This window comes from Peromyscus leucopus, chromosome 10 (assembly GCF_004664715.2).
Source record: "Peromyscus leucopus breed LL Stock chromosome 10, UCI_PerLeu_2.1, whole genome shotgun sequence".
NCBI lineage: Eukaryota > Metazoa > Chordata > Mammalia > Rodentia > Cricetidae > Peromyscus > Peromyscus leucopus.
The window spans coordinates 92,511,944-92,536,807 of NC_051071.1; the positions used below are offsets into that span (position 1 = coordinate 92,511,944).

At 38.4% G+C, this 24,864-nt stretch overlaps 1 protein-coding gene across 10 annotated transcripts in view; it reads right to left on the reverse strand.

Moving 5' to 3' along the window:
• The window catches only part of Evi5 (ecotropic viral integration site 5), a 153,355-nt gene that overhangs the window by 63,691 nt on the left and 64,800 nt on the right, over window positions 1-24,864 (reverse strand). For 7 of the 10 annotated variants that reach the window (XM_028867384.2, XM_028867386.2, XM_037209283.1 and 4 more), the window contains 6 exons: window positions 20,140-20,193; window positions 18,186-18,218; window positions 17,463-17,609; window positions 6,391-6,525; window positions 5,184-5,324; window positions 3,256-3,414 (listed from right to left, as the gene is read on the reverse strand). In XM_028867384.2, coding sequence (XP_028723217.1) covers window positions 3,256-3,414; window positions 5,184-5,324; window positions 6,391-6,525; window positions 17,463-17,609; window positions 18,186-18,218; window positions 20,140-20,193 — 669 coding nt within the window. The remainder of the gene's footprint in view (window positions 1-3,255; window positions 3,415-5,183; window positions 5,325-6,390; window positions 6,526-17,462; window positions 17,610-18,185; window positions 18,219-20,139; window positions 20,194-24,864) is intronic. The other 3 variants (XM_028867385.2, XM_028867389.2, XM_028867390.2) reach the window with 3 other exon arrangements.

Below are 24,864 nucleotides of genomic sequence, written 5' to 3' on the forward strand. Positions count from 1 at the left end.
ATGGACTAAGCAGGACAGTTATAAGAAACTGTGAGGTTGAATTTTTATAGTTTTACCAAGATAAAACTCATTTATATGACTCACCACTTCAAGTATACATTGAGTTTGGCAGTTTTTAGCAAATACTGCATTAAAAAAAAAAAAAAAAAAAAAAAAAAAAAAACTTGTCAAACTCAGTGTTATAAAGTACCTGTGTGTTTATCAGAAAAGTCAGCATGCAAGTAAGGCAGAAAGACAAAAGATGAGACAATTACAGTGCAGTTTGACTTATGAATAAGTTCCCCAACTCGGAAAACTTTACCCAGAAATAGGGACTCTTGCTTATTGAGTGTTTCTGTACATATGTTCTATATCACACAACTGTTTTAGTACTTTGATAATTCTACCTCAGTGTAAGTGCTTTGTTTTTGCAATCATATATCTTGCTCTATGCGTTCAAAAATCACTGACAAGGTAAGAGCTCCAAATGGTTCAGATGGCAACAGTGTCAACAGCACAGAGAACAAGAGAACACCACACTCAATAAACTCTTAGATAAAATACAAGGAAACATATGCATGAATGTTCAGAGTAGAACTATTTGCAGCAGATAAAATGTGCATATAACAAGAAGAGAGCAGCTCAATAAACTGGAGTGTACTCCGTAGTCAAGGTTCTGAAAGTGATTTAACTAAGGAAATGAAATTACATGAACTGACAAGAACAAACTTCTGGACAGTGACTTGGTGTTTAAAATAACATTGTAGCTAACTATATACCACTACCATTATACCACAGCTTTATTGTAAAATAACATTGTAGCTAACTATATACCACTACCATTATACCACAGCTTTATTGTAAAATAACACTGTAGCTAACTATATACTACTACCATTATACCACAGCTTTATTGTTATGACTTTTTAAATTTTTTTTACATAAAACTTCATGATTACTACCAGTCCAAGATCTAGCATATTCTTTCTTTCTTTCTTTTTTTAAAGATTTTTATTATGTATACACTGTTCTGCCTGCAGGCCAGAAGAGGGTGCCAGATCTCATTACAGATGGTTGTGAGCCACCATGTGGTTGCTGGGAATTGAACTAAGAACCTCTGGGAGAACAGCCAGTGCTCTTAACCTCTGAGCCATCTCTCCAGCTCAAGATCTAGCATTTTCAAACCAGTGACTCATGGAAAAATCTAGCAAAAGTCACAGCTACTAGTCTAGCAGTTTGAAATACAAATCCTTTAGAAAGCATTTCCCCTAATTACCTAGTTGTAGCTAAATGCTCTCTCCTGTTTGGGGCAGCAGCTTCCCTCTCACTCTGACTTGGATTCAGTTTCTGAGTCACACTTAACGTGGTCTGGTGTCTAACTGCTCAGCGGTCAGTCCTTCAGTGGCTGGACAGTGCTTCAGGTTGCAAAGGTTCTCCAAACCATGCTTTGAATTTGATTCACCCCCATATAGATACACATACACAAATATACACAGACATGTATATAAATTTTGTTCATAAAAATAAAACCTCCCACTATAAAATCTGATTTTTACTTTTCATAATTTTAACCTCTTCCCTATTTTTTTAATTTCAATTAAACTTTCTGAGAAAGTAATTGGATTATATGAAACAATAAATGTTTATCCTAGAGACACTGCATATTCACATTAGCATGCCTGACATGGAATGACCGTATTTGTTCGCTAGAATACAGAAAGAGACATGAGTACACTATGCCCCCTACTGACTGAATAAATACTTTGAAAATCAGTAAAATGCACTGTTGCTCTTCCCTATGTATCCTCGAATTCAAACTGATAAGAACTGAAATTTTTTAAATTGTATCTGTACTGCACATGTGCAGACTTTTCTTGTAATTATTCCCTAAATAATATAGTGTAACAATTATTTCTATTGCTTCTGTGCTATATTAGGCATTGTACCTAGGGATGGTTTGAAGTATATTGGAGAAGGTACATATGCTGTACACAAATAATAAACCATTTTGTTTAAGGAACTTGGGCATCTGAAGACACTTCAGCATCAGCAGAGATCCTACAATCTGCACCATGGATCCCAACAGGACAACTTTACATGAAATACAGCTCATATAAATGTAATTCATAAAAGCCAAATTTACCTTTACAATGCAAACAAGTTTTGTAAGCAAAACAATCTGCACATCTTAGGCCAAATACATTTAAGATGGGGATATAACACAGAAAAGGGACCTGAGAGGATGGTTTTAGACTTAAATTTTAAACTTATTACTCAGTATCACATGACATAACTTGGAAAGGTAAAATGTACATTATAGTTGGCACTTGTGATTCTCTACCGGAATGTATGGAGACAGTTCTAGTTACTGCAGAGAAGAACATCTGGAGAGCAGAGGCCAGGGTGCTGCTAAACACCCTATGATGCACAGGCTAGCTACACAAAACAAAGAGTTTCTAGCCCAAATGTTATGTTTTCAGGTTGAGGAACCCTGTTCTACACAAATTTCCCTTCTTAATTTGTGCAATAAGGTAACCCTAATAAACCCAAATGGAGTCTGGCTTGCTTAAATTTTGTTGATGGGTCAAAGTAGAGATTAAATCTCTGGGAAAAGTATTTATACCTATAATCCCAGCACTGGGAAGGTTGGGGCAGGTTTGTTACTAGTTTGAAGCTAATCCAGGCTACAGAGTAAGTAACAAAGCCAGCCAGGGATATTGCACACCCTGTCTCAAAAAAACCCCACAAAACCCAAAACAAACAAAACAAGGCTCGGGCAATGGCGGTGAGCAAGAGTGCTTAATGTACCGGCATGAAGACTCAGATCACCAGCACTCAGGTGAAGGCGGGCTCACATTTGTAACCCTAGAGCTGGGGGGTTGGGGACACAGGCAGGAAGATCATCGGAGCTTAATTGTAAAACATGGTAAATTGCTGGAGTTCCAGGTTCAATGACAGACCCTATCTCAAGAGAATGGCAGGAAGCTACAGGTAACTTTTAGCTTTCTCTATAAGGACTAGAAAACTGATGTCTAGACTTCACTTTTTACCTTAATTCTAAGGATGATACAATGTTAAATTTTTGACTCATTTACCACCCCCTAAACATAATGGCATGAAATTTAAATTTCCCATTTAAAGTCTATATTTTCATTCTTCATAACTTCATAGTATCTCTTCAATGTTATTTTTAGTTACATAAAAAATCTGAGAAAACAACTGTGTAAGACTCCGATCTGGTGCTACTTTCAATCCAGTTGGGCCTGCCCATCATACCTGTGTTTCCATTTCCATCATCCTTTGCTTCATTTCTCTTATTTCTGCCTGTGTCTCTGCTTCTCTAAGACGAATGCTCATTAGTTCATCTTGTAACTCATTCACAGCATTTTTCTTGGGTGGGTCCTTCCATCTTCCAGAAGTTCGAGCCAAATGCCGCTAAAGCATAAAACATAATATTGCAGCAAATACTTTATCAAAATAAAAGTTAACTTTACAGATCACATATTTAAGTATTGTCCAAGATCATTTTATTTGTTTGAGAGAAGCTTTTGGTTTGTACTACTGGTAGGCTTTGGGCTTATGATTTTCCTGCCTCAGCCTCCTAAGTGCTGGGATTCCAGATACACATCACCATGTTCAGCTTAACTGATATTTTGTTGCAGCTGGGTACTTTTCAAAATACATTTTTTTAAAAGCCATGACAATATCAAGGACTAATTTCCTTCCTTCTTACATGTTGTTACACTTTGTTCTTTATCAGATTTCCCTTACTAGTAGATACATCTGTGGGACTATACCTAAAGTGTCATTTATTTTGTGATAAGCATTTTCAAAAGAAGTCAGAAATTTACAAACACACATTGGTGTCCCCCTTCAGTTGTTTCACACTTCCCAAGTCTTTGTTTGCTAAATGAACAGAGTATCAAACTGTCCTCTAAGTCCCATCTCTATGCCAAGGGTTAGTCTGTGCAGTGGGCAACAACAGCACAGAAACTGACGACTGATCAAAGCGATGGAGTGCTGTGCCACCCTGGACTGCACAAGATAAATCCAGATTAAAAGAGAAACAGCCAGGCAGTGTGGCACACACCTTTAATCCTAGTACTTGGGAATCTCACGCCTAGTCCCAGAACTAGGAAGGTTGAGACAGGAAGTGAAATGGCTGGACAGAGAAAGGGAATATAAGGCAGGAGGAGACAGGAATTAGGTCCCTTTCATCTGAGGACTCAGCGGCATTCAGTCTGAGGTTTTGTGGAGACAGGATCTTTTCTTTTTGGCTGAGGAGTTGGTGAGGTGAGAAGTGGCTGTGGCTTGTTTTCTCTGATCTTTCAGCACTTACCTCAACATCTGGCTCTGGGTTTTTACTGTAAGATCATTTAGGATTCATGCAACAATGCCCCTCCCCACAAGGCTCAGGGACCACTGTGGAAGAGGGGATGGGAAGGACCTAAGAGCCAAAGGTTGGAGAAACCCAGGACAACACAGTGTCTTCTGGACATGACCACTGTAGTCACGAACTCTCAGCGACTGTGATGACCTGCATAGGACCTGTGTAAGATCGAGCCAGTCAGCACTCCAGCATGAAGGGGGGGCTCTTGAGCCCCCACTCACAGCTAAAGAACGACTGACAGCTGTTCCTGGACAAGGGAGAGTCAGTTTCATTTAAGAATGTAGCCCCCAGTGGGTCAATTATGCTCAAATGGATGACCCCACACCCGTGAGTATATGGGCAGCATAAACTGGACTAGTTAGAAAGTTTAAAGGAAAAATGAGATCTAAAGTTGGGTGGGAAGGTAAACTGTGTGTCTGGGAGGATTGGGGAGTCACGAGGGTAAATATGGTCAAACACATGGCACACATGTATGACATTCTCAAAGAATAAAAATATTATATTTACTAAAAAAGAAAAGTTTGTACTATATAAGAGGAATATTTCTTTACAGTTCTCTAGGGAAAGTAGAACAATGCAAAAGTTCAAAGCAATAATAAAAACATGATTTGGTTTCTATTTTATCGTTTGTTTCACTTTAAGAATTACATAAAGCACATCTTTAATGGACTTTCAAGTTGTAAATGTTCTCAACTGTGACACTAAGCAAGATTGTTTTTCATCACCCACTACTGGTCACCAGGTATTTCAAATTCCCACAAACGAAGTACTCTGGCTTCAGCTCCTTTGGAAAAGCACAGACAGTCCGACATACTTGCCAGTGCTCCTCCAGATCTCTGACTTGCTGCCGAAGTTCTTTCAAACCCATGATGGCCTCAGCTTCTCTCAGCTTCACGGCGATGAGCTCCTCCTGAAGCCTCGCAAGGTTATTCTCATCAGGAAATGAGTTGTTCCTCTAAAGTCAGAGAAAAATTGGGATTTCTTTTTTTAAACTTACTACTTTTTTTAAAAACCAATTTTGTATGCCTGTGTGTGTGCACGCATACATCTGTGGAGGTGGGAAGAGAACCTGCAGGAGTCAGTTCTCTCCTTCCGCCATGTGGACTCTGGGGATAGAATTCATCTCTATTTTGTATTCTTAAATATGGAAATTTGAATGGATTTGTATGAAAGTTACCAGGAAGAACTGGCACTCTAATTGAAGAAGACATCAGATGAAGAAAAGGTCTCCCATGCCCATGGATTGGTAGGATTAACATAGTAAAAGTGACCATCCTACCAAAAGCAATCTACAGATTCAATGCAATCCCCATAAAAATTCTAATACAATTCTTCAAATAAATTGAAAAATCCATCTTCAATTTTATATGGAAACACAAAAAATCCCAGAAGAGCTAAAATAATACTGAAAATAAAGAACTGCTGAAGTATCAGCACTTTTTAAGCTGTACTCAGAGCTACAGTAGTAATCTGATTGAAGAGGAGGAGGTAAAGAACAGTCTTGAACTCACAGACACATGAAAGGATTTTCTAAATTGGCAGCTTTAAAGTTATTTTTATTTGTTGCCTTTCCACTCCCCCTTTAGAAAGGGTCTCATGTACACCAGGCTGACCTCTAACTCACCACATAACCAAAGCTGAGCTTGGACTGCTACCTCTCCATCCTGAGTCCTGGGACTGCAGATGTGGCCACCACACCTGCTCTATGTCCTCTGCATCCTGAGTCCTGGGACTGCAGATGTGGCCACCACACCTGCTCTATGTCCTCTGCATCCTGAGTCCTGGGACTGCAGATGTGGCCACCACACCTGCTCTATGTGGAGCTGGGGCCTGGAGCCAGGACCTCACATGTCCTAAGCAAGCACTCTACCATCTACCAACCAGCAACATCTCCTTATTTGTTGATCCAGTAACTAATGCACAGTTCCTCCCATCCGGTCTAATTCAGTTCTTCAGCAAGTAAGGTACCTAGCACGGCTCCCGTCAGATGTGGAAGCAGAAGTACTTACGCCATTTCTTACCTTCTCTATCTCCAACACTTTATCCTGCATCTCCTTCAGTGCACACTGAGATTCGGCTTCACTCAGTCTGGCTTGGACCAATTCCTTCTCCAGCTGCAGCACAAAATCTTCGTTGTAGGTGGAGCTGCATTTATGCTAAAGGTACAGACATAGACTGAAACCTTATGGGAACACAACCATGTAAATACACATACAGGAAAAATAATGACATAAAGTGGGTATCATGGGCAACTAAAAAGTAAAATTCGATCTACCCAGTATTCCAAATTATTTCCTTTTTCCCAACAAATGAGTTTGAAAAGGAAAGAAAGGAAAAAAAGCCCAGTTCTAGTGTCTTTGGTTTTGGTAACAAGCTATTCAACTCCTCAACCCTGTTCATACAAAGCATCTATCTTCTTTCCGTCCACTCTCCAGATACTAAGAATTTGTTCTGACTCTATAGACAACAGGGTAACCATTAGCTTCACATGCTCACTTAGTACTTGACATGTGCCTAATCCTTGCCGAGTGTGGTTATTAAAGACACAAGCTGGTTTTCGGTTTTCAGTTCAAGCCCCTGGCACTGAACTCCCGGCACCACGAACAAATTAAATGAGCACATAAAATAACTCAATGATTTTCATGTGGGTGGCATGTTTGAAATATCATTTAAAATTGAGGTAAACAAAAAACATTAACTTCCCTTTTACTCTTTTCAGTATGGATAATGTATCTTAAGACTGCTTATTTAGTTCACTAGACTACAGAAGCATTTAAAGCCTAAAAATTCTATTTAAATGAACTGAAAGTAAAAAACGGCACATCAAACAAGGTGAAGTTCTTAAACCCTAAAGAAGCAAAACTGTATTTGCTTTAGACATGCCAATTTCTTTACAACACGTGCATGGATTCGTGTAAGAAGAGAAGAGCAGACGCTGCACAAACCAACGGCAGAGTCCTGACACCTCCCTCCCTCTCTACTCCACGGTGTCACAGGTGCCAGGAGGCCACCTGCAGTTTCTTAAAGCCCACCCCATACAAAAGCTGCAGCAGAAAAGCAGTAAATAAATAAATAAAGCTAAGGGTGTTGGTAAACACCCTCATTTCTATGTTTTAATTTTATTCAAATGTCCACCTAGCAATTTAGAGCTACTTTTTAAAAAAATGATACATTGTTTTTACTTATTCCCAAGACAACATATAATAGTACAAGTAAATACAAACTAAAATAGTAAGATAATACATGTGACTGTCACATTCATAAACATTGGGAAGAAATAAACAATTACAAAAGGCAGAGTACTCCAGAACAGGTTTCTGTAACAAAAATGCATATTCTGATCTCCTCCAATACACGGCCCCCCAAAATGTTCACAATCATTGCTATCCATATGCCCAAAATGGGTGTGTGTGGGCGCGCGCGTGCGTATGTTTTGAATCTATCAGGCATAGTGACACAAGTCTATATAACTGAAGCAGTTGGGAAGCTAAGGGGGAGAATTAAAAATTCAAAGCCAGATGGGGCTACAGAGTAAATTCTGGTCACTATGTACAACTTAGGAAGACCATGTATCAAGACAAAAAGTAAGAAGAGGGCTGGGGATACTGCTAGTTGGTTAGACAGACCACACGTCCAGCATGCATGAGCCTTGCATTCGAATCCCAGTACTATTAAAAAATATCTATCATTTAAATATGATTTCCTTCTAATACTTAAAAAAAATCATAAATCCTCTAAAATGGAAATTTATCTCCAGTTATTTTTAATTGCTGTTAATGATAAAGAAATGTTAAGGAAACAAATATCCTCACTGCGGTGACCTCTTATTTGTTATTAAAAATGAAAGACAAACTTTATATATAAATATAAAATATTTAACCTTTGGATCAAAGCCAAAATTGTTTTAAAAGATGATTATTTTTTAAGTTTACATGTGTGTGTCTAAGAATACATGATGCAGGATGGAGAGATGGCTCAGTGGTTAAGAGCACCGAGTTCAATTCCCAGCAACCACATGGTGGCTCATAACCATCCGTAATGAGATCTGGCGCCCTCTTCTGGCCTGGAGGGACACATGCAGGCAGAATACTGTATACATAATAAATAAATCTTAAATAGCCGGCGGTGGTGGCACACGCCTTTAATCCCAGCACTCGGGAGGCAGAGCCAGGCGGATCTCTGTGAGTTCGAGGCCAGTCTGGGCTACCAAGTGAGCTACAGGAAAGGCGCAAAGCTACGCAGAGAAACCCTGTCTCGAAAATCCAAAAAATAAATAAATAAATAAATAAATCTTAAATAAATCTTAAATAAATAAAGTAAAAATAAAAAAATAAAACCTACACCCTATCAAAAAAAAAAAAAAAAAAAAAAAAAGAATACATGACGCATGTGTGCATGCCCTCACAGACCAGAAGAGGGCATCAACTTTACAAAGAAAACAAATCAAATGAACAAGTCAGGAATGAGAAACCCCGATGTGTTATTGAACATATTTTCTCAAACTATTAAGGAAATTTCAAAACTTCCAATGATAAACAAGTAAAAGGCAAGCCTTACACTTTTTAAATTTAAATGAGTATAACATATAATTATACCAATTGCATTAAATCATTAAAGAGCATGTGAAATATTGAATAAACAAAAGTCTATGAACCTAGAGTGATACAAAAGGCTCTAGTGAGGGTTGGGAGGGAAAAAAAGAGGTTAAAGGAAGAAAGAAATATATTCTTTCAGAAGAACACTAATAAGTGTGCAGAACAAGTGAGGAAAAAATGAAAACCACCACTTTGGAAAATTAATGAAATAACCAACTTTAGAGAGATCCACGGATGTCCAAAACATTTAGATAAAAGACAGATGGAGACAGATAGATGGAGCCCCAGACCAGTGGGCTCCGTATTTATGGACACAACCCAAGGATGGGAAGTTTCACAAATCTGCAACTGTATTAAATATATCTTTTTAATATTATTTTCTAAGCAATATATAACAACTATTTATTTACATGTTAACTACACTGAATTAGGCATAAGTAACCTAGAAACCATTTAAAGTACACAGAAGGTATGTGAAGGGTTTATGCTAATATGATGCCATGCTATGTAGGGATTTGAGCAGCCATAAATTTAAGTGGACTTCCTAGAATCAATAATCCTAAAGATACCAAGAAACAGCTGTAGTTAGCTGTAGTTATTTGGTACAAAAGTATTCGCAACAGACCGCTTAACAGTTGCAAAGACAAAGACACATCTTTACAGGAAAGCTACAGGAACCAACCTAAGCCTGGTCACCAAATTCATTACTGGTCTAGAACCCAACTCACTCTCTGATTAAAAACAAGATGAATTAGTCTACAATGTTTTTTCTCATCTAAACGTCTAAATGAATCTTGTTTACAAAAAACACAATGGCTGGGCAGTGATGGCGTCGGCCTTTAATCCCAGCACTCAGGAGGCAGAGGCAGGCGAATCTCTGAGTTGAGGCCAGCCTGGACTACAGAGTGAGATCCAGGAAAGGTGCAAAGCTACACAGAAAAACCCTGTCTCTAAAAACCAAAACACACACACACACACACACACACACACACTGACACTCTGGGAAAGAATTAGAAAAATTCTGAATATGAAATAAAACAATTGAGCTCTATCTGCAAAAAGTTGTTGTTATTCTGGATCCTGGTTACTGTTTCTCTCCTCTTGAGTCATTATAGACAGAGGACTATCAACATCATTGATCATTTCAAAGACTCGGCTTTTTGTTACACAGATTCTCTGGACTCTGCTTTGTGTAGCTTTCTATTTGATATTTTTCTTTTTTGTTTGTTTGTTTGCTTTAAGTTCAGTTTGCTCTCATATACCTATATTCTTAAGGGAAAAACAAATTATTGGTTTAAGACCTAGTGCCTCTCATAACACAAGCATTGTTTTACATTTTTCTACTAAGCACTACAGTAGATGGAGCTCACAAGTGTACATATGTTATGTCTTCAGTTAATTAAGAGTATATTCCAGTTTCTTTTCAGATTCCCTCTTGACTCATATGTAAAGATGTATTAACTTCCAAACATTTGGGGATTTTCCAGGTGTCTATCACTAATGTTTCCCAGGTGTCATTACTAAGTGGGGTGTGTGTGTGTGTGTGTGTGTGTGTGTGTGTGTGTGTGTGTGTTACAAGTGTTGTGTGTTACAAGTGTGTGCGTGTAGGGGCCCAAAGTTGACGACAGGAGCCTTCCTCGACTGCTTTATTTACTGAGGTAAGATCTCTCAATTGAACCAAAAGCTTATTGTGCCAATACAAGCTGGTCTGGCTATAACTTGCTTCCAGGATTCCACCTCCCTCTTCCAAGTGCTGGAATTACAGATAGAATGCTACTCCTGCCCAGCATTTATTCCAGGTATCCAAACCCTTGCATGGCAAATACCTTAGCCACTGAGCCATCTCTCCAGCCCCTCTATTACTAATTTCTAACTGAATACTGATAAAAGCAGAAGATATTTTAATTCTTTTAAATATTTAAGAGATCAAAGCACATTATATGCATGTAAAAATATTAAATATAATATCTTAAAGTTTATGACCCAGATTTATAAACACTCCTCACATACTATAATGTGTATTTTGAGTTGTTTGATGCTGTTTTATAAATGCCTATCAGTTCAATGTAGGGACAGAACTCTTCAGACTTACTATTCAGTATTGATCTGTCACCAACTGGCTTTTACCAGTTACTGGAACGGAGTATTTAAAGACTACAACTGTGTTGGCACTGGAGAGATGGCTCAGTGGTTTAAAAGTAAGCACTGCTCTTCCAGAGGAGCTGAGTTCAATTCCAAGCACCTACATCAGGAGGTTCACAACTACCTGTAACTCCAGCTCCAGAAGCCCTCTTCTGGCCTCTGTAGACACTGTACACATATGTTCAAACCTACACAGAGTCACACACAGTATATATAATTAAAAAACAAACTCTTAAGGACTACAACTGTGAGTTTGTTCATATCACCTGTTTTATTAATTAAAAAAAAAAAGAATCAAAAACCCTCTATAGGAAGGAACACTGAATGCTATATATTCCTAAATATACACAATCTTAAGTTAGATTGATACACTGTTACACTAGAGAGCTGACACTTGCTTTTGTGAACAGTCCTGATACTGATTCTGAAGTCTACTTTGATACAGATGCTGTGACTTTCCATCCTTAACCCCCACCCCCTTCTTAGTTACCATTCTATTGCTGTAAAGCAACACCATGACCAAGGCTACTTAAAGGAGAAAGCACTTAACTGGGGGTTGCCTACAGTTTTAAAAGGTTAGTCCATGATCATCATGGAAGGAAGCATGGGGGCAGGCAGGCAGGCATGGCTCTGGAGCAGTAGCTGAAAGCTCACATCTGATCAGCAAGATGGAGACAGAGAAAGAGGCTGGACCTGGCTTAGGCTTAAATTCTCAAAGTCCACACCCCTTGCCATTCCTTCTCCAACAGGCCACACCTCCTAAATACTGCCTAAACAGGAACTAAGCATTCAAATATACGAGCCTATGAGGGCCATTCTCATTCAAACCACCATTTAATTAATTAGCACATTGTGTCTAAAATTGTGGGCACACTGGCTCTATCTTTAACTCCTGAAAATTCATAGTGGGCAAGAGTCATTCTCAGCTGTCAAGTTACACAAACTTCCAGTAGCCATACAGCAGCCTATTAAGCCTGTTCCTTCCAGATCTCCACAACTGAACCACCTCATTCACCTAAGGGGCCAAGTGCTGTAGTTTAGATCCTGAATGTCCCTCAGAGAAAATGACATGGAAGAATATGGAACCTTTAGGAAATGGGGTATGTTGTAGAATATTATTTTAAGATGTGTTACATTTGTTTATACTGTGGAACATTTGTTTTAATGATGCAAAGATGTGTTATATCCTTTTATGTTGCATTTGTTTAACTCTGTGAAGCTATGTTACTTTGCCTGTCTAATTGGTCTAATAAAGAGCTAAACAGCCAATAGCAAGGCAGGACAAAGGATAGGTGGGGCTGGCAGGCAAAGAGAATAAACAGGAAGAGATATCTGGGAGAGATTGAGGAGCAAAAAAAGAAGGAGTCAGCCACCCAGCCACATAGCCAGACATAGAATAAAAAGGAAAGAAAAGAAATACAGAAATAGAGAAAGGGAAAAGCCCAGAGGCAAAAAGTAGATGGCATAATTTAAGAAAAGTGGGCAAGAAACAAGCCAAGCTAAGGCTGGGCTTTCATAAGAAAGAATAAGTCTTCATGTGGATTTATTCAGAAGCTGGGGGTGGGCCCCAAAAGAGCAAAGAGTAAAAACCAACCAAAGGGCTACAGTTGGGGCAGGGGAGGTATACTAGGGGTGTGCCCTCAAAAGAGACACTGGGTTCCGGGTCTCTCTCTCTGCTTCTTGGCTGCTAGTAACAGGCTTTTTTTTTTTTTTTTTTTTTTTTTTTAAGATTTCTTATTTATTTATTTATTATATATACAGTATTATGTTTGCATGTAACCCTACAGGCCAGAAAAGGGAGCCAGATCTCATTACAGATGGTTGTGAGTCACCATATGGGTGCTGGGAATTGAACTCAGGACCTCTGGAAGAACAGCCAGTGTTCTTAACCTCTGAGCCATCTCTCCAGCCCCTGAGTAACAAGCTTTCTACACCTTGAGTTCTCATCATGATGTAGATGCTGCCACTGTCCCAAAGAAGCAGGTCCAATTAAGTATGAGCTAAAACCATGACCCAAATAACCTTTCTCCCTGAGAGTCGATATGCTCCACCTGACCTGTCACAATAACCTGAAAGTTGGATAATACACCCACCACATTCCTAAGAAGGTGAACATAAAATCTGTCCTCTTGCACAACAAACTGAATTGGCCTATTCAAGTATCACATCCTGAAATCACACGAAGGCTTGGCTGTGAGTAATAGCCTCTATAGCCACCAGTTGCCAAACATGCTCTCTCCCCATCAATCAGTGAAAATCCAGATGCTACAAATCCTTACCTTCCCTGTTTCTCAAATGCTCTGGGGGCTATAGTCCCACAGCCCTGGGACGGGTGACCTGCTGCAACTCACTTCTCTAGCCCCAGACCTCTCACCTAGTCTAAAGGGAAGCACGTCCTTACTAAGGTGGATCCAAGGCCAGCCTTGAGGGGTTTTCACTTGCTTCTTTCTGATCCCACCCTGATCACCCTGCTGCTCCAGCACAGGATCTCTGAGTGCTCCTGTAAGCACATCTTGTTCTTTGTTTTAAATAGTGAGCATTTGCCTGCATGTATGTATGCACACCACACGCATGCCAGGTGCCCGAAGAAACAGAAGAGGGAGTTGAAGTGGAATCACAGATGGCTGGGAGCTACTGTGGGGGCACTGGGAATCCAATCTGTATCCCCTATAAAAAGCAACCAGTGTTTTAAGCACTGAGCCATCTCTCAAGCTCTGTCAGTACATATTTACTGTAATCATGCTGACTAAATGTAACCTTTTTTTTGAAATTTTTATTATTATTATTATTATTTTTTATTTTGAGCTGAGGATCAAACCCAGGACCTTGTGCTTGCTAGGCAAGCGCTCTACCACTGAGCTAAATTCCCAACCCGATGTATCCCTTTTTTGTAAGCCTTTCACTATAGTAAGCTTATTTGTTTCTTATTTAATGAGTATAGAATTTAAAACCACGAGAAATTTTTATAAACAGTGGTAATGTTACTAACAATGGAAACAGACTCAATGCCACTGAACCACACTTACTTAAATGGTAAATTTTATGTTGTATATATTTTATCACAAGAAAAAAATCACAAAATATACAAATGAAAGTAAATGGAGATGCTAACTAAAAGAAACTAGACATGTAAGTCTATCTTACAATTCCACTTATAGAAAATTCTAGAGGAGTCCAAAGTATTTAGGCACAGGTTGCTGGGATGAGGGTGGAGAATGAACCCTCACACAGGACATTATGAGAGTGATGGAATTGTCATTTTTATTGTGGTGGTTACACAACCCCTCTACATTTAAAACACATCAAATTACATACTTAAATTTGACAAATTATGTAGGGGGAAAATCAGAGAATGGTCTGATTTGGAATGGTCTAGTTCTACTTAAATCATTTCTGAAAGTAAACAAAAGTACATTCAATATCAAAGATCACAGTTAGCAAAATAGGACTAAAACCTAGTTCCATATATAAAACCTAAAGCTTTTCATGTCATATAAAATGCTACTAACATGGAAGTAAGTAGTAGGAAGTCGTATTAGAAACTCATTATCTCCTGCTGGGATATGGATTTTAAACACAAATGAATTCAAACATTCAAAAAGTTGTATTTAAAGGAAGACTATAAACAAAATATCTAGCAACACACTGTACTCACTTCCCATCACTAGCATATCTACTACTTTGCAATGTACTTCAAGATTCTGATTCTATCAATTCACATCTCTTATACTTTTGTTACATAAGGCATTGATAAATATTTCAATCTTAATTCTAAGGGCAAGGCTATCAATTTTGTGAAATAATCTTTCATCTTCTTATTCTAAATAGAAATGAAATGTTTGTAATATTTAACAGTAGCACAAATCTTAAATGGTCTTATTAATAAAAACAAAACCCAGAGCCAGGTATTGGGGTGAACACTGGAAGATCAGAGAAGCAGAACAAGCCACAGCCACCTCACCTTGACAATTCCTCAGCTGATCCTGTTTCCTCAGACTGGAAGCCTCTGAGTCCTCATCCAGAATGAATCTCAGCTGAACTGCTGCTCAAAAGCCTTAAAAGCTTAACCAGGCTAGTTCCTGGTTTTCATGCCTTATATACCTTTCTGCTTTCTGCCATTACTTCCTGGGATTAAAGGCTCTTGTTACCATGCCTGGCTGTTTCCAGTGTGGCCTTGAACACACAGAGATCCAGGTAGATCTCTGCCTCTGGAATGCTAGGATTAAAGGCGTGTGCTAGCTACCACTGCCAAACCTCTATGTTTAATATTGTGGCTGTTCTGTTCTCTGACCCCAGATAAATTTATTAGAGTGCACAATATTTCGAGGAACACAATACCACCACATTTAATATTAGAATTAGTCTTGGTTTATCATCTAAAACACTGGCTCCATTTTTAAAATAATTCACTAAACTCGTATGAAGTTCTTAAACACTATGCGCATGGACAGTCTAATATGATGTGCTGTGCACAGGTTTGAGCAACAAAGCCCTTTAACACCCGAGGAGTCTCTTGATATACTTAACCTCTTATATTGACTATTCTCATCTTATTTCTGTCTTGACTAGAAAAAGGTCCATTAATAACTTATCAAATAACTTATAAAGCTTCAGCTATAGCTCCAGAAATAACATTTTTCTGTCTTGACACAGAAAATTAGCTTTTACGAAGCCATAAAATAGATTTTTTCGAATTCTCAATGAAGCATATAAGCAAAGCCACATTAACAAACCTAACCTTCATTTACTGCTTCCTGTGAGAAATGCACATGTCTACATCAAAGCCCGCTGTATCTCTCATTTTCTGAAAATTCAATTTCTACAATTATTTTGCAAGGCATTTTAATATCTCAGATATACAACTTGAACTTGGAAGTTCATTCAAGGCTATGCTACTAAATTTCACTTATTCTGTACACCCTCATAGCTTTATCTCCATGACCTATAGTTTACTGCAGTTTGAGAGATCATCCTCTTTGTGGGGAAAGGGAAACTCTGAAGTGAGGATCTGCTTTTGCGTTGGTAAATTTTAGCTCCATAATGCAGGTCTATTTAGCCTTCAAAACTGAGTCTGGAGATTCTCTGTCACATTTAGTCTACAAATGCCACTCTTACTATAAACCAGCATTCTGTTGATTTGGTTCCCTCTCACAGCATTAACTGTCTTTTATGTTTTGTGGCTTTACTGCCTCCAAGCTGCAGCTGGTGCCAATGCACACACAGTAAGTTACTTTCCTTCCAAACAGACAAAACTGCACTGACCAATGATTTCTGTCTCACTGTTAAGAATTCCATTTTTTCTGCTTCACAAACTATTGCAGCTGTGGTCAGTTCAATACTACTTTAACATGCCCATTTTTCTTAACTGCCTTCACTAATAGTAAAAAAATACATGTTTATGGCTTTCATTGATCTTTTCACTTCTAGTCAACTTCTGAATACAAATGACGATGTTTCTTAATTTTACTGAATAAAAGTAATGCCCTGGGCTGGGGAGATGGCTCAGAGGTTAAGACCACTGACTTCCTTTCCAGAGGTCCTGAATTCAATTCCCAGCAACCACATGGTGGCTCACAACCATCTGTAACGAGATCTGGTGCCCTCTTCTGGCCTGCGGTCATATATGCTGTATACATAACAAATAAATAAAACTTAAAAAAAAAAAAAAAAAAAAAAGTAATGCCCTAGAGCCAGACAGTGGTGGCACACGCCTTTAATCCCAGCACTCCGGAGGCAGAGCCAGGCGGATCTCTATGAGTTTGAGGCCAGCTTGGGCTACAGAACAAGATCCAGGACAGGCACCAAAACTACACAGAGAAACTCTGTCTGGGGGGTGGGGGGGAGTAATGCTCTTTCATGTACCATCACCACCCAGTGGCAATTTATATTCTTTAAGAATTACTCCCCCATCTGACAACTTTTTCCTCTTCAAGTAAATGTAAGCATTTACTATAACTCATAATTCAATGTTCTGATATGGGAAGTTTAAACTAAAATATAAACTGTCAACATTATGAAAGTTTTTAAGTGCACATATTCTAAATGCTGAGTAATCACTTTACAATGATCAAAAACTAGTTGATGTCAGGATCACCTCCTATAAAAGATATCTAAAAATCTAAAAAGCAGCTGCACATTACTTATTTTCTATGACTTAGAATATAATATAAAAGAAAATATTATCTATTTCTAACAAAACCACAGACAAAAAATAAGAAAGAACAGAAATCTTTGTGGCCACAATAGGACTCCTTTGAATTACAGAACACACAGAGGAGTGCTCTAACAGTTCTCTTAGCGCTGTGCTTCCACAAATGTGATGTACGGGGAAGATGAAGAGGCTGCCAACTCCTTACCCAGTGATGGTGGTGCCGGAGCTCCCTGATGGTGCTTTCAGCCTGCTCCAGCTTAGCACTGGCCTCATCACTCTGCTGTTTGATGGTGGCCAACTCCCGTTTTATGAGGTAGTTTTCCTCAGCCTCCTGGGCTCTTGTCACTTGTCCCTTAGGACATAAGTTTTTTTGTGTGTATAAAGCAATTTAGAATAGATTTAAGAAAGACTGCCTTTGTGAGGTTTAGTTATTCTTTGAAATGTTAAAAAAAAAAAAAAAAAAACCTCAGAGAACAGAATAGCCTAGGTAATTATTAGCTAGAAGCTTGTTATTTTGCTCTAGCAAATTTGAGGAAACTAAATGAAATTTTCATCTGACAGTCTTAAGAATAATTCTCTTAGTTGATAAAAAAAATGCAATTCATGCAATATTACTGAGTTGTACATGCAGGGCTAAAATGTTCAATAAACAGTGGTTAATGTCACAAAATCCACTGTTTGCTATTTGAAATAAATACTTTAAAAATAAGGTTAGCTTTAAAACGTGCAGAGAGATAGGCATCCAATTAACAATAATACATTTATCAAAACATTAAGTATAAATCCATATGCCAGCCCAAAGAATTATTTGTAGGAAAATGCATGTAAAATTGCATGCATTAAGTATGAATTTCTAAGTTTAGGATTTTCTTTAGAGGTTAGTGAAAACACTAAAAATAAAAAAGATAAAATTTAAAAAAAACTATACCTGTATCAATCTATCTGCCAAGGAAGCACTTTCCTATAAAAGGAAAAATTTAGATAGAAATATAAAAGACAGGATATCAAAGTGATAAAATTAGGAATAAGAAGAAACATCGAGACCCAAATTTCACCTACTTTTCATTGGTAATTAAAATGGACATTTAAATTAAAACTTTTTAATAAATGTGTTTTTATTTTTAAATCTTAAAATAAATCAAAATAGGGACATTACAGACAATCCTGTCTCTAGAAGAGATAAATCTTTTATTACTTAGGACAAACAAGTTTTTTTTTTTTTTTAATATACCTGTAAATCTTTATTTCTAGGCCTAATCATATCATCAAACCACTTCCAGAAAGGGAGGAAGGGATAATTCCGAGTCAGCAATACACAACCCACAAAACACAGCAGCAACTGGGTGCAACGTCAGTATCCAAGAAACAAGGCAGGAAAGATGATAACAGAAATTCATAAGTTCAACTTAAACTCTTAACAATAAGAAAGGAAGTACACTTTTGGTTCAAGAATTCAACTGAGACCTATGGACTTAGAGAATTCTAAATGCTAAGTTAAAACTAAGGTCCCATGCCAGTGAGAATGGGTACTTATCCTTCTAGACATAAAACTAAACTACACCTTCTTAGATCTTCTTTATTGTTCTAAAGATTCGATGAAATATCACTTTCTCTGTGAAAATATCTAACTCTAATAATGAAAATCATTTAAGTTGCATATTTTACTGCAAGCTGGGTATTTGGTGCTGGCAGGGATAATATAAATTAAAAGGATTTAATAAGCTCAATATACGTGTAGAATCACCAAAAAGTAAAATTGCCTTCCAAGCCACTTCAATCCAATCTTACAAGAGGAACTACATTTGACTTGGTATAAAGTATGTGCAATCATTACACCATCAATAGACCTGTAATGAATATCATGTCCTTATGCACCACTACTTAATATAAAATCATGGAGGCTTCTAGAATAGAAGACAAACATTGCAACGATCTCCCTTTCTGGTTATTTCTTTCTTGGATATTAATCTATAAATTTTCAGAGATTTTTAAATATACTTGGTAATATCTTGAGGGGCAGATTCACATCAACTTACTCTCAACCTTTAGCTTCTGGATTCAGCTGTTTTCAATTAAGGAAATCTGTTGGGTTGGTTGTTTTTGTCTGAGACAGTAGGCTGGCCTGAAACTCACAATACGGCCAAGAATGACTTGAACTTCTGACCCGCCCTCCTTCCCCTCCCAAGTGCTGGGATTATGAACATGCATCACCACATCCAGTTTACATGGTGCTGGGATTGAACTCAGGACTTTGTGCTACATGCCTAGTCCAAGAAGACTCTTAAACTATATTAGTCAATTCACTCTGAAAAACACAACTACAAAACACATTCTATCAAAAGCACAATAAGAAAAATATGAAAATTTTCTTACTTGTTATTTATTTTACATGAAACAAAAAGGAAACGCTAATGAGTAGATAACAAGACAATTCTAAAAACCAAAGAGTTATAAAACTACCTAGTGTTGAAAATCAACATGAAAACAGATTTTAAAATGGGGAACCAGTCACTTGGACGAAATATAAAGCTGCTGTAGGCCTAAAAGAGCCACTTCAATGAAAACATGAGGCTCAAAACTCAGTAACATTTGAAATTCATCTTTAAAACCTTCTGTCAGAATGTATTCCCAACTAAGTCATACTTCCAGAGGTTTTATGAAAAGAAAAAAAAAAAAGCAAACGATATCAGTATGTCACTCTAATAACAACTTCAGTTCAGCCTTACCATGGATGTTCACTATTAATAACTAGCCAGCACAGTAAGCCAGGAAGGCTGAGGTCAGCACCACAACTTAGGGGTGGAAACGCCAAATTCTGTTTAGAGTTGTTATACTTAAACAATAAGCATTCAACAGAAACTTGCAAGAGTCATTTTACTTACTTTTTCTAATGTTTCAATGCGTTGTTTTAAAAGCCTATTTTCTGTGCGTAACCTCTGCCAAGAAAAAGAAGAAAAAATGTTTGTTTGCAAGCAATCTTGAGAGAGAAAAAACAGATCCCTAAGTCACAGTGTTGATAATGTAGCACCTTTTACAATAAAAAATGACAGGCTCAGAGGTCAAGAGCACTAGTTGCTCTTTTGGAGGACCCTGATTTAATAATTCCCAGCACCCACATGGCAGTGGACAACTGTCTGTAACTCCAGTTCCAGAGGATCCAACACCCTCACACAGACATATATGCAAGCAAAACACCAAGGGACATACAAAATAAAAAGGAGTAAGAAATAACTGTAACTGTTATATTATCTTGTGTTGAACTATCAAAGGCTTAGTATAAGAATCATGGCAAAGGAAACAATCCCATTTGTCATTCCAGCTGTGACTAAACTTTAAACATTAAATGTAATACATAAATGGCCTTTGTTTTCTCCATTTATAATGGCTTATATAAAAACATATTTTTAAATTTATTTCTCTTAATTTTATATGTATGAGTGTTTTGCCTGAATATGTATGTGTGCACCACGTGTGTGCAGTACCCAAGGAGTCCAGAAGAGGGCACTGGACCCTCTTGGGAATGGAGTGACAGACAGTGGTGAGCCCCCATGTGGGTGCCGAAATTTAACCCTGGGGTCCTCTGCAAGAGCAGCTAGTGCTCTTAATTGCTAAGCCATCTCTACAACCTGCCTTATATAATCTTAATCTAACATCCTTGTCTCCTACAGAGCCTAACAATATAATTAGTATTCAAATATTAGTGGAACAAAGAATAAACTTCAAATATGCATGTTCATAGGATAAATGTTAAATTGCTGCTTAAACTATACCAGTTTCTATTCATATTACAAACGCTACAGTACAAAAAAGCCTTACTGTCTAAAATTCAAAAGCATTTACCATGACTTGTTTCTAATTAAGAAAATTAAAAACTCTAATTACTAGTATTTTCTTGTATAAAATGAAAAATCAAAATTTTTTTTAAAAATGTACATTTATATAATTGTCAAATGCCAGACTTCTCAATAGTTATGAAGTTACTATCAAGTATTAAATCTAAATAATTCCACTTTGACAATTAATCTTGTTATATATTCCATCAATATAATTTATTAACCCCATAAATTGTTCCTGGTGTGTGTGTGTGTGTGTGTGTGTGTGTGTGTGTGCGCGCGCGCGCACGCGTGCGCGCACACCCATGTGCACATGTAGACAAATGGTGCCCTGCTCTCCCACTCTTTGCTTTATCCCCCTGACAAGACCGTTCACTGCCTGGAGTGAAGCTGAAGGTCAGCAGGACCCGGGCTCCTCCTGACTTTCCCCCACAGCACCTGGCCTGGGTTGTAGGTGCACACAGCCTTGTCCAGGTTTTACAAGGGTGCTTGCTGTGGATTCAAACTCAGATCCTCATGCTTGTGCAGCAAGTGCGCTTACTCACTGAGCTACCCTACCACACCAATTTCTGAATTGTTTAATCCATGTTTTCTTTCCATTTTGTCAGCTTTCACACTTCAAACCCTTTACCATTTTGTATCAATTTCTTCCAGAGCTCAGCCCAGCTTTCAATCCTAACTTTCTGAGACTCTCTTCTAGAAATGTCTTCCTCAGAAAATTCTTCCACCAGTTCAATCTATTTTTCTATTAAGACTTAAGTACAGTTTATATGACACACAAAAGCCTCAGTTTGTAAAATTAGAAACTGAATTTTTACATCTTATTAAGTGGCTCACAGATTGGAACAAGTCTTAGTTACTACAAAGAGAGTGGGGTTGTCTTGCTCTGCTCTCTACAATAGAGTGAGTTAAAAGCTGAGAATACAAATAACTGTGTGAAGAGAAATGTTTATTTCTTGGCAACTCCTACAATGTGCAGTATAACAGCTGCCAGAAATTACAAACACTGTTAAAACTCTAGAAAGTGACTCACGCCGGGCAGTGGTGGCACACGCCTTTAATCCCAGCACTCAGGAGGCAGAGGCAGGCGGATCTCTGTGAGTTCGAGGCCAGCCTGGGTTACCAAGTGAGTTCCAGGAAAGGCGCAAAGCTACACAGAGAAACCCTGTCTCGAAAAACCAAAAATAAAAAAAAGTGACTCACACACACACACACACAAAAAGGATACTCAAAGTTTTCCCACTCATATATTAACAATAAAAAGTAACGTTTTGCTTATCCTAAAAGGTTTAGACAGCTAAATTCCAGCCAGACAACAGTGTAAAAGTTAATTACAACAGAAATCATACTAAAATAAAATTCAGAATATTCACCTGGATTTCCATCTCCCCCCATATTAAATCTTCCATTTTGCTACAGATTAATATTCCCTCCAAACAAAAACAAGAAAGAAACACGTAACCACATGTTCTAGTATTGTCTTAACTGTGTAAATAAATCACGGTATAAGCATTTGTGTGATACGACTTCATAATTCGCTGACAGGTAAGACTGTTTGATTAATACATAGTATCCACTTCAGTGTTACTTTAAAAAATTTATTTACTCATTTTATATAAGTGTATGTTTTGTCTGCATGTACACCTGCACACAAAAAGAGGGCATCAGACCACACGGGACAACAGTTGTAGACTGCAGTGATAGACAGTTGTGAGCTACCATGGGGTTGTTGGGAACTGAACTCAGGACCTCTGGAAAAGCAAGTGCTACTTAACCACTGTGCCATCTCCCCAGTCCCTCACGGTTCCTTTTTTACACTTCAATTTCTTCTTCCTTTTCTTTGGACACTGTATTTTAGAAACTATAGCTATGCACCCTATTTTAACATCTGGTAGAGGGGTCAGTGGACGGCTCAATGGTAAGGTGCCTAACAGTGCGCCCGAGACCTGAGTTTGATACCCTGTACCCAGAGGGCACAACTCCATGGGCTGCCTTTGACCTCAATGTGTGTGTTATTATGAGACACATGCACCCATAGACATGAATGCATAGGAACACACATAGAAACAAATAATAAATACATGTATTTTATTTAAAAAAAAAAAAAAAAGGTAATTCTTGGGTTGGTTGTTTTATCTTTCTCAAGCCCCATATACTCTTCTGAACTCCATGAGCACCAGGCACATATGTAGTATACATACATACATGCAGATGAAAGCACGCATACACATAAAATAAATAAATCAAAAAGAAATTACAAAAACACTGGAGCTTGGGGGAGCTGATGAAGAGGTGAAAACAGGATGTGAGCCAGGCAGACCTGATGCTGTGTACTTATAATTTCAGCTACTCTGGAAGCTGGGAACAGGGAAGCTACAAGTTCAAGGCCGTCTGGGCTACAAAGTGAGTCCAAGGCCAGTATGGACAATTCAGTGACCACCTACCTCAAAATAAAAGCCAAACACAAAGGCTGAGGATCTAGCTCAGTCCATGGTAGTGCAAGAATCCTGGAGTTTGTAAGGCTGTGGGTGCAATAGCCAGCATACAAGAAGGCAGTGATGGAAGTAACAGGAAGTAAGAGAACAAAGCAAGGGCCCGAACATGAAGAAGGAGAAGAACAAATGAAGGTTGGTGAAACGGGTGAAAACACTTGCTATGGAAACATTCTGAACCCCAGCACCCATGTAAAAAGCTGGACATGGCTGCATGTGCCCATAACCCCAGAACTGGGGGTTGGAGAGAAGATGGATTCCACGAGTTTACTAACCAGCCAGCTACCTGAACAGTAAGCAAGCTTCCAGCTCAGTGAGAGACCCAGGGAAGTAACGTGGAGAGTGGGTTAAGACTTCTGTTGTCCTCTGTCTTCTTCCTGAACACTCACGTGCATTTACCACACATGCAAGCACACAATAAATATTTTAAGATAAAAAATACCTTAAAGATCAACATATTTTACTTGTTTTTCCTTTCATATACTTTATTTACTTAGTATGTTCTACTTTTTAACCCAGATGGTTCTCAATCAACAATTACCTACCACCTGCACAGCACACATGTAGCTAATACTAAAAAATATGTGAGACATGATACAACTTCCCCAAGAAACAAAGCTTTTCTTTAATCGTGAAAATATAGAGATTAAATCATTGGCTAATTGCTGTGGGATGACTTTCTGTATGCTGTGAATATGTGTTGCTCTCACTGGTTGATAGATAAAGCTGTTTGGCCAATGGTGAGGCAGAATAAGGTTAGGCGGTACTTTGAAGACAGAGATGAAGAAGGACGGGGTTGGGGCAGACTCCAGCCAACCTCCAAGGAAGCAGGACATATAGAAAATGAGATAACAAGCCACAAGCCACATGGCTAAATACAGATAAGAATTATGGGGCTCAACTCGGGGCAGGAATTTCCACATAAGACCTGAGGAAGCTTAAAAAAGAAAGGTTCTAAATGCACAGGAATGGAGTCACACTGGGCTTCCGAGTCTCACGCCAGCAACAGAGCAGAGATGAGTCTCTAGAAGCTGCCAGCTACCATGAGTTAAGCTGCATGGTGGATTTCCACAGTCTCACAAAGGCCTTGGTACAAAGTGGTTAACCAGCCATGTGTGGTGACACTCTGTGCTCTGACAAAGCTTGCCTGGAGGGCAGAGTGCAGAGCTAGCACTGGTTAACCATACAAGCCAGGCAGTGGTGGCTCACACTTTTAATCCCAGCACTAGGGAGGTGAAGACAAGAAGTGATATGGCTGGGCCAAGAAAGGAATATAAGGCAG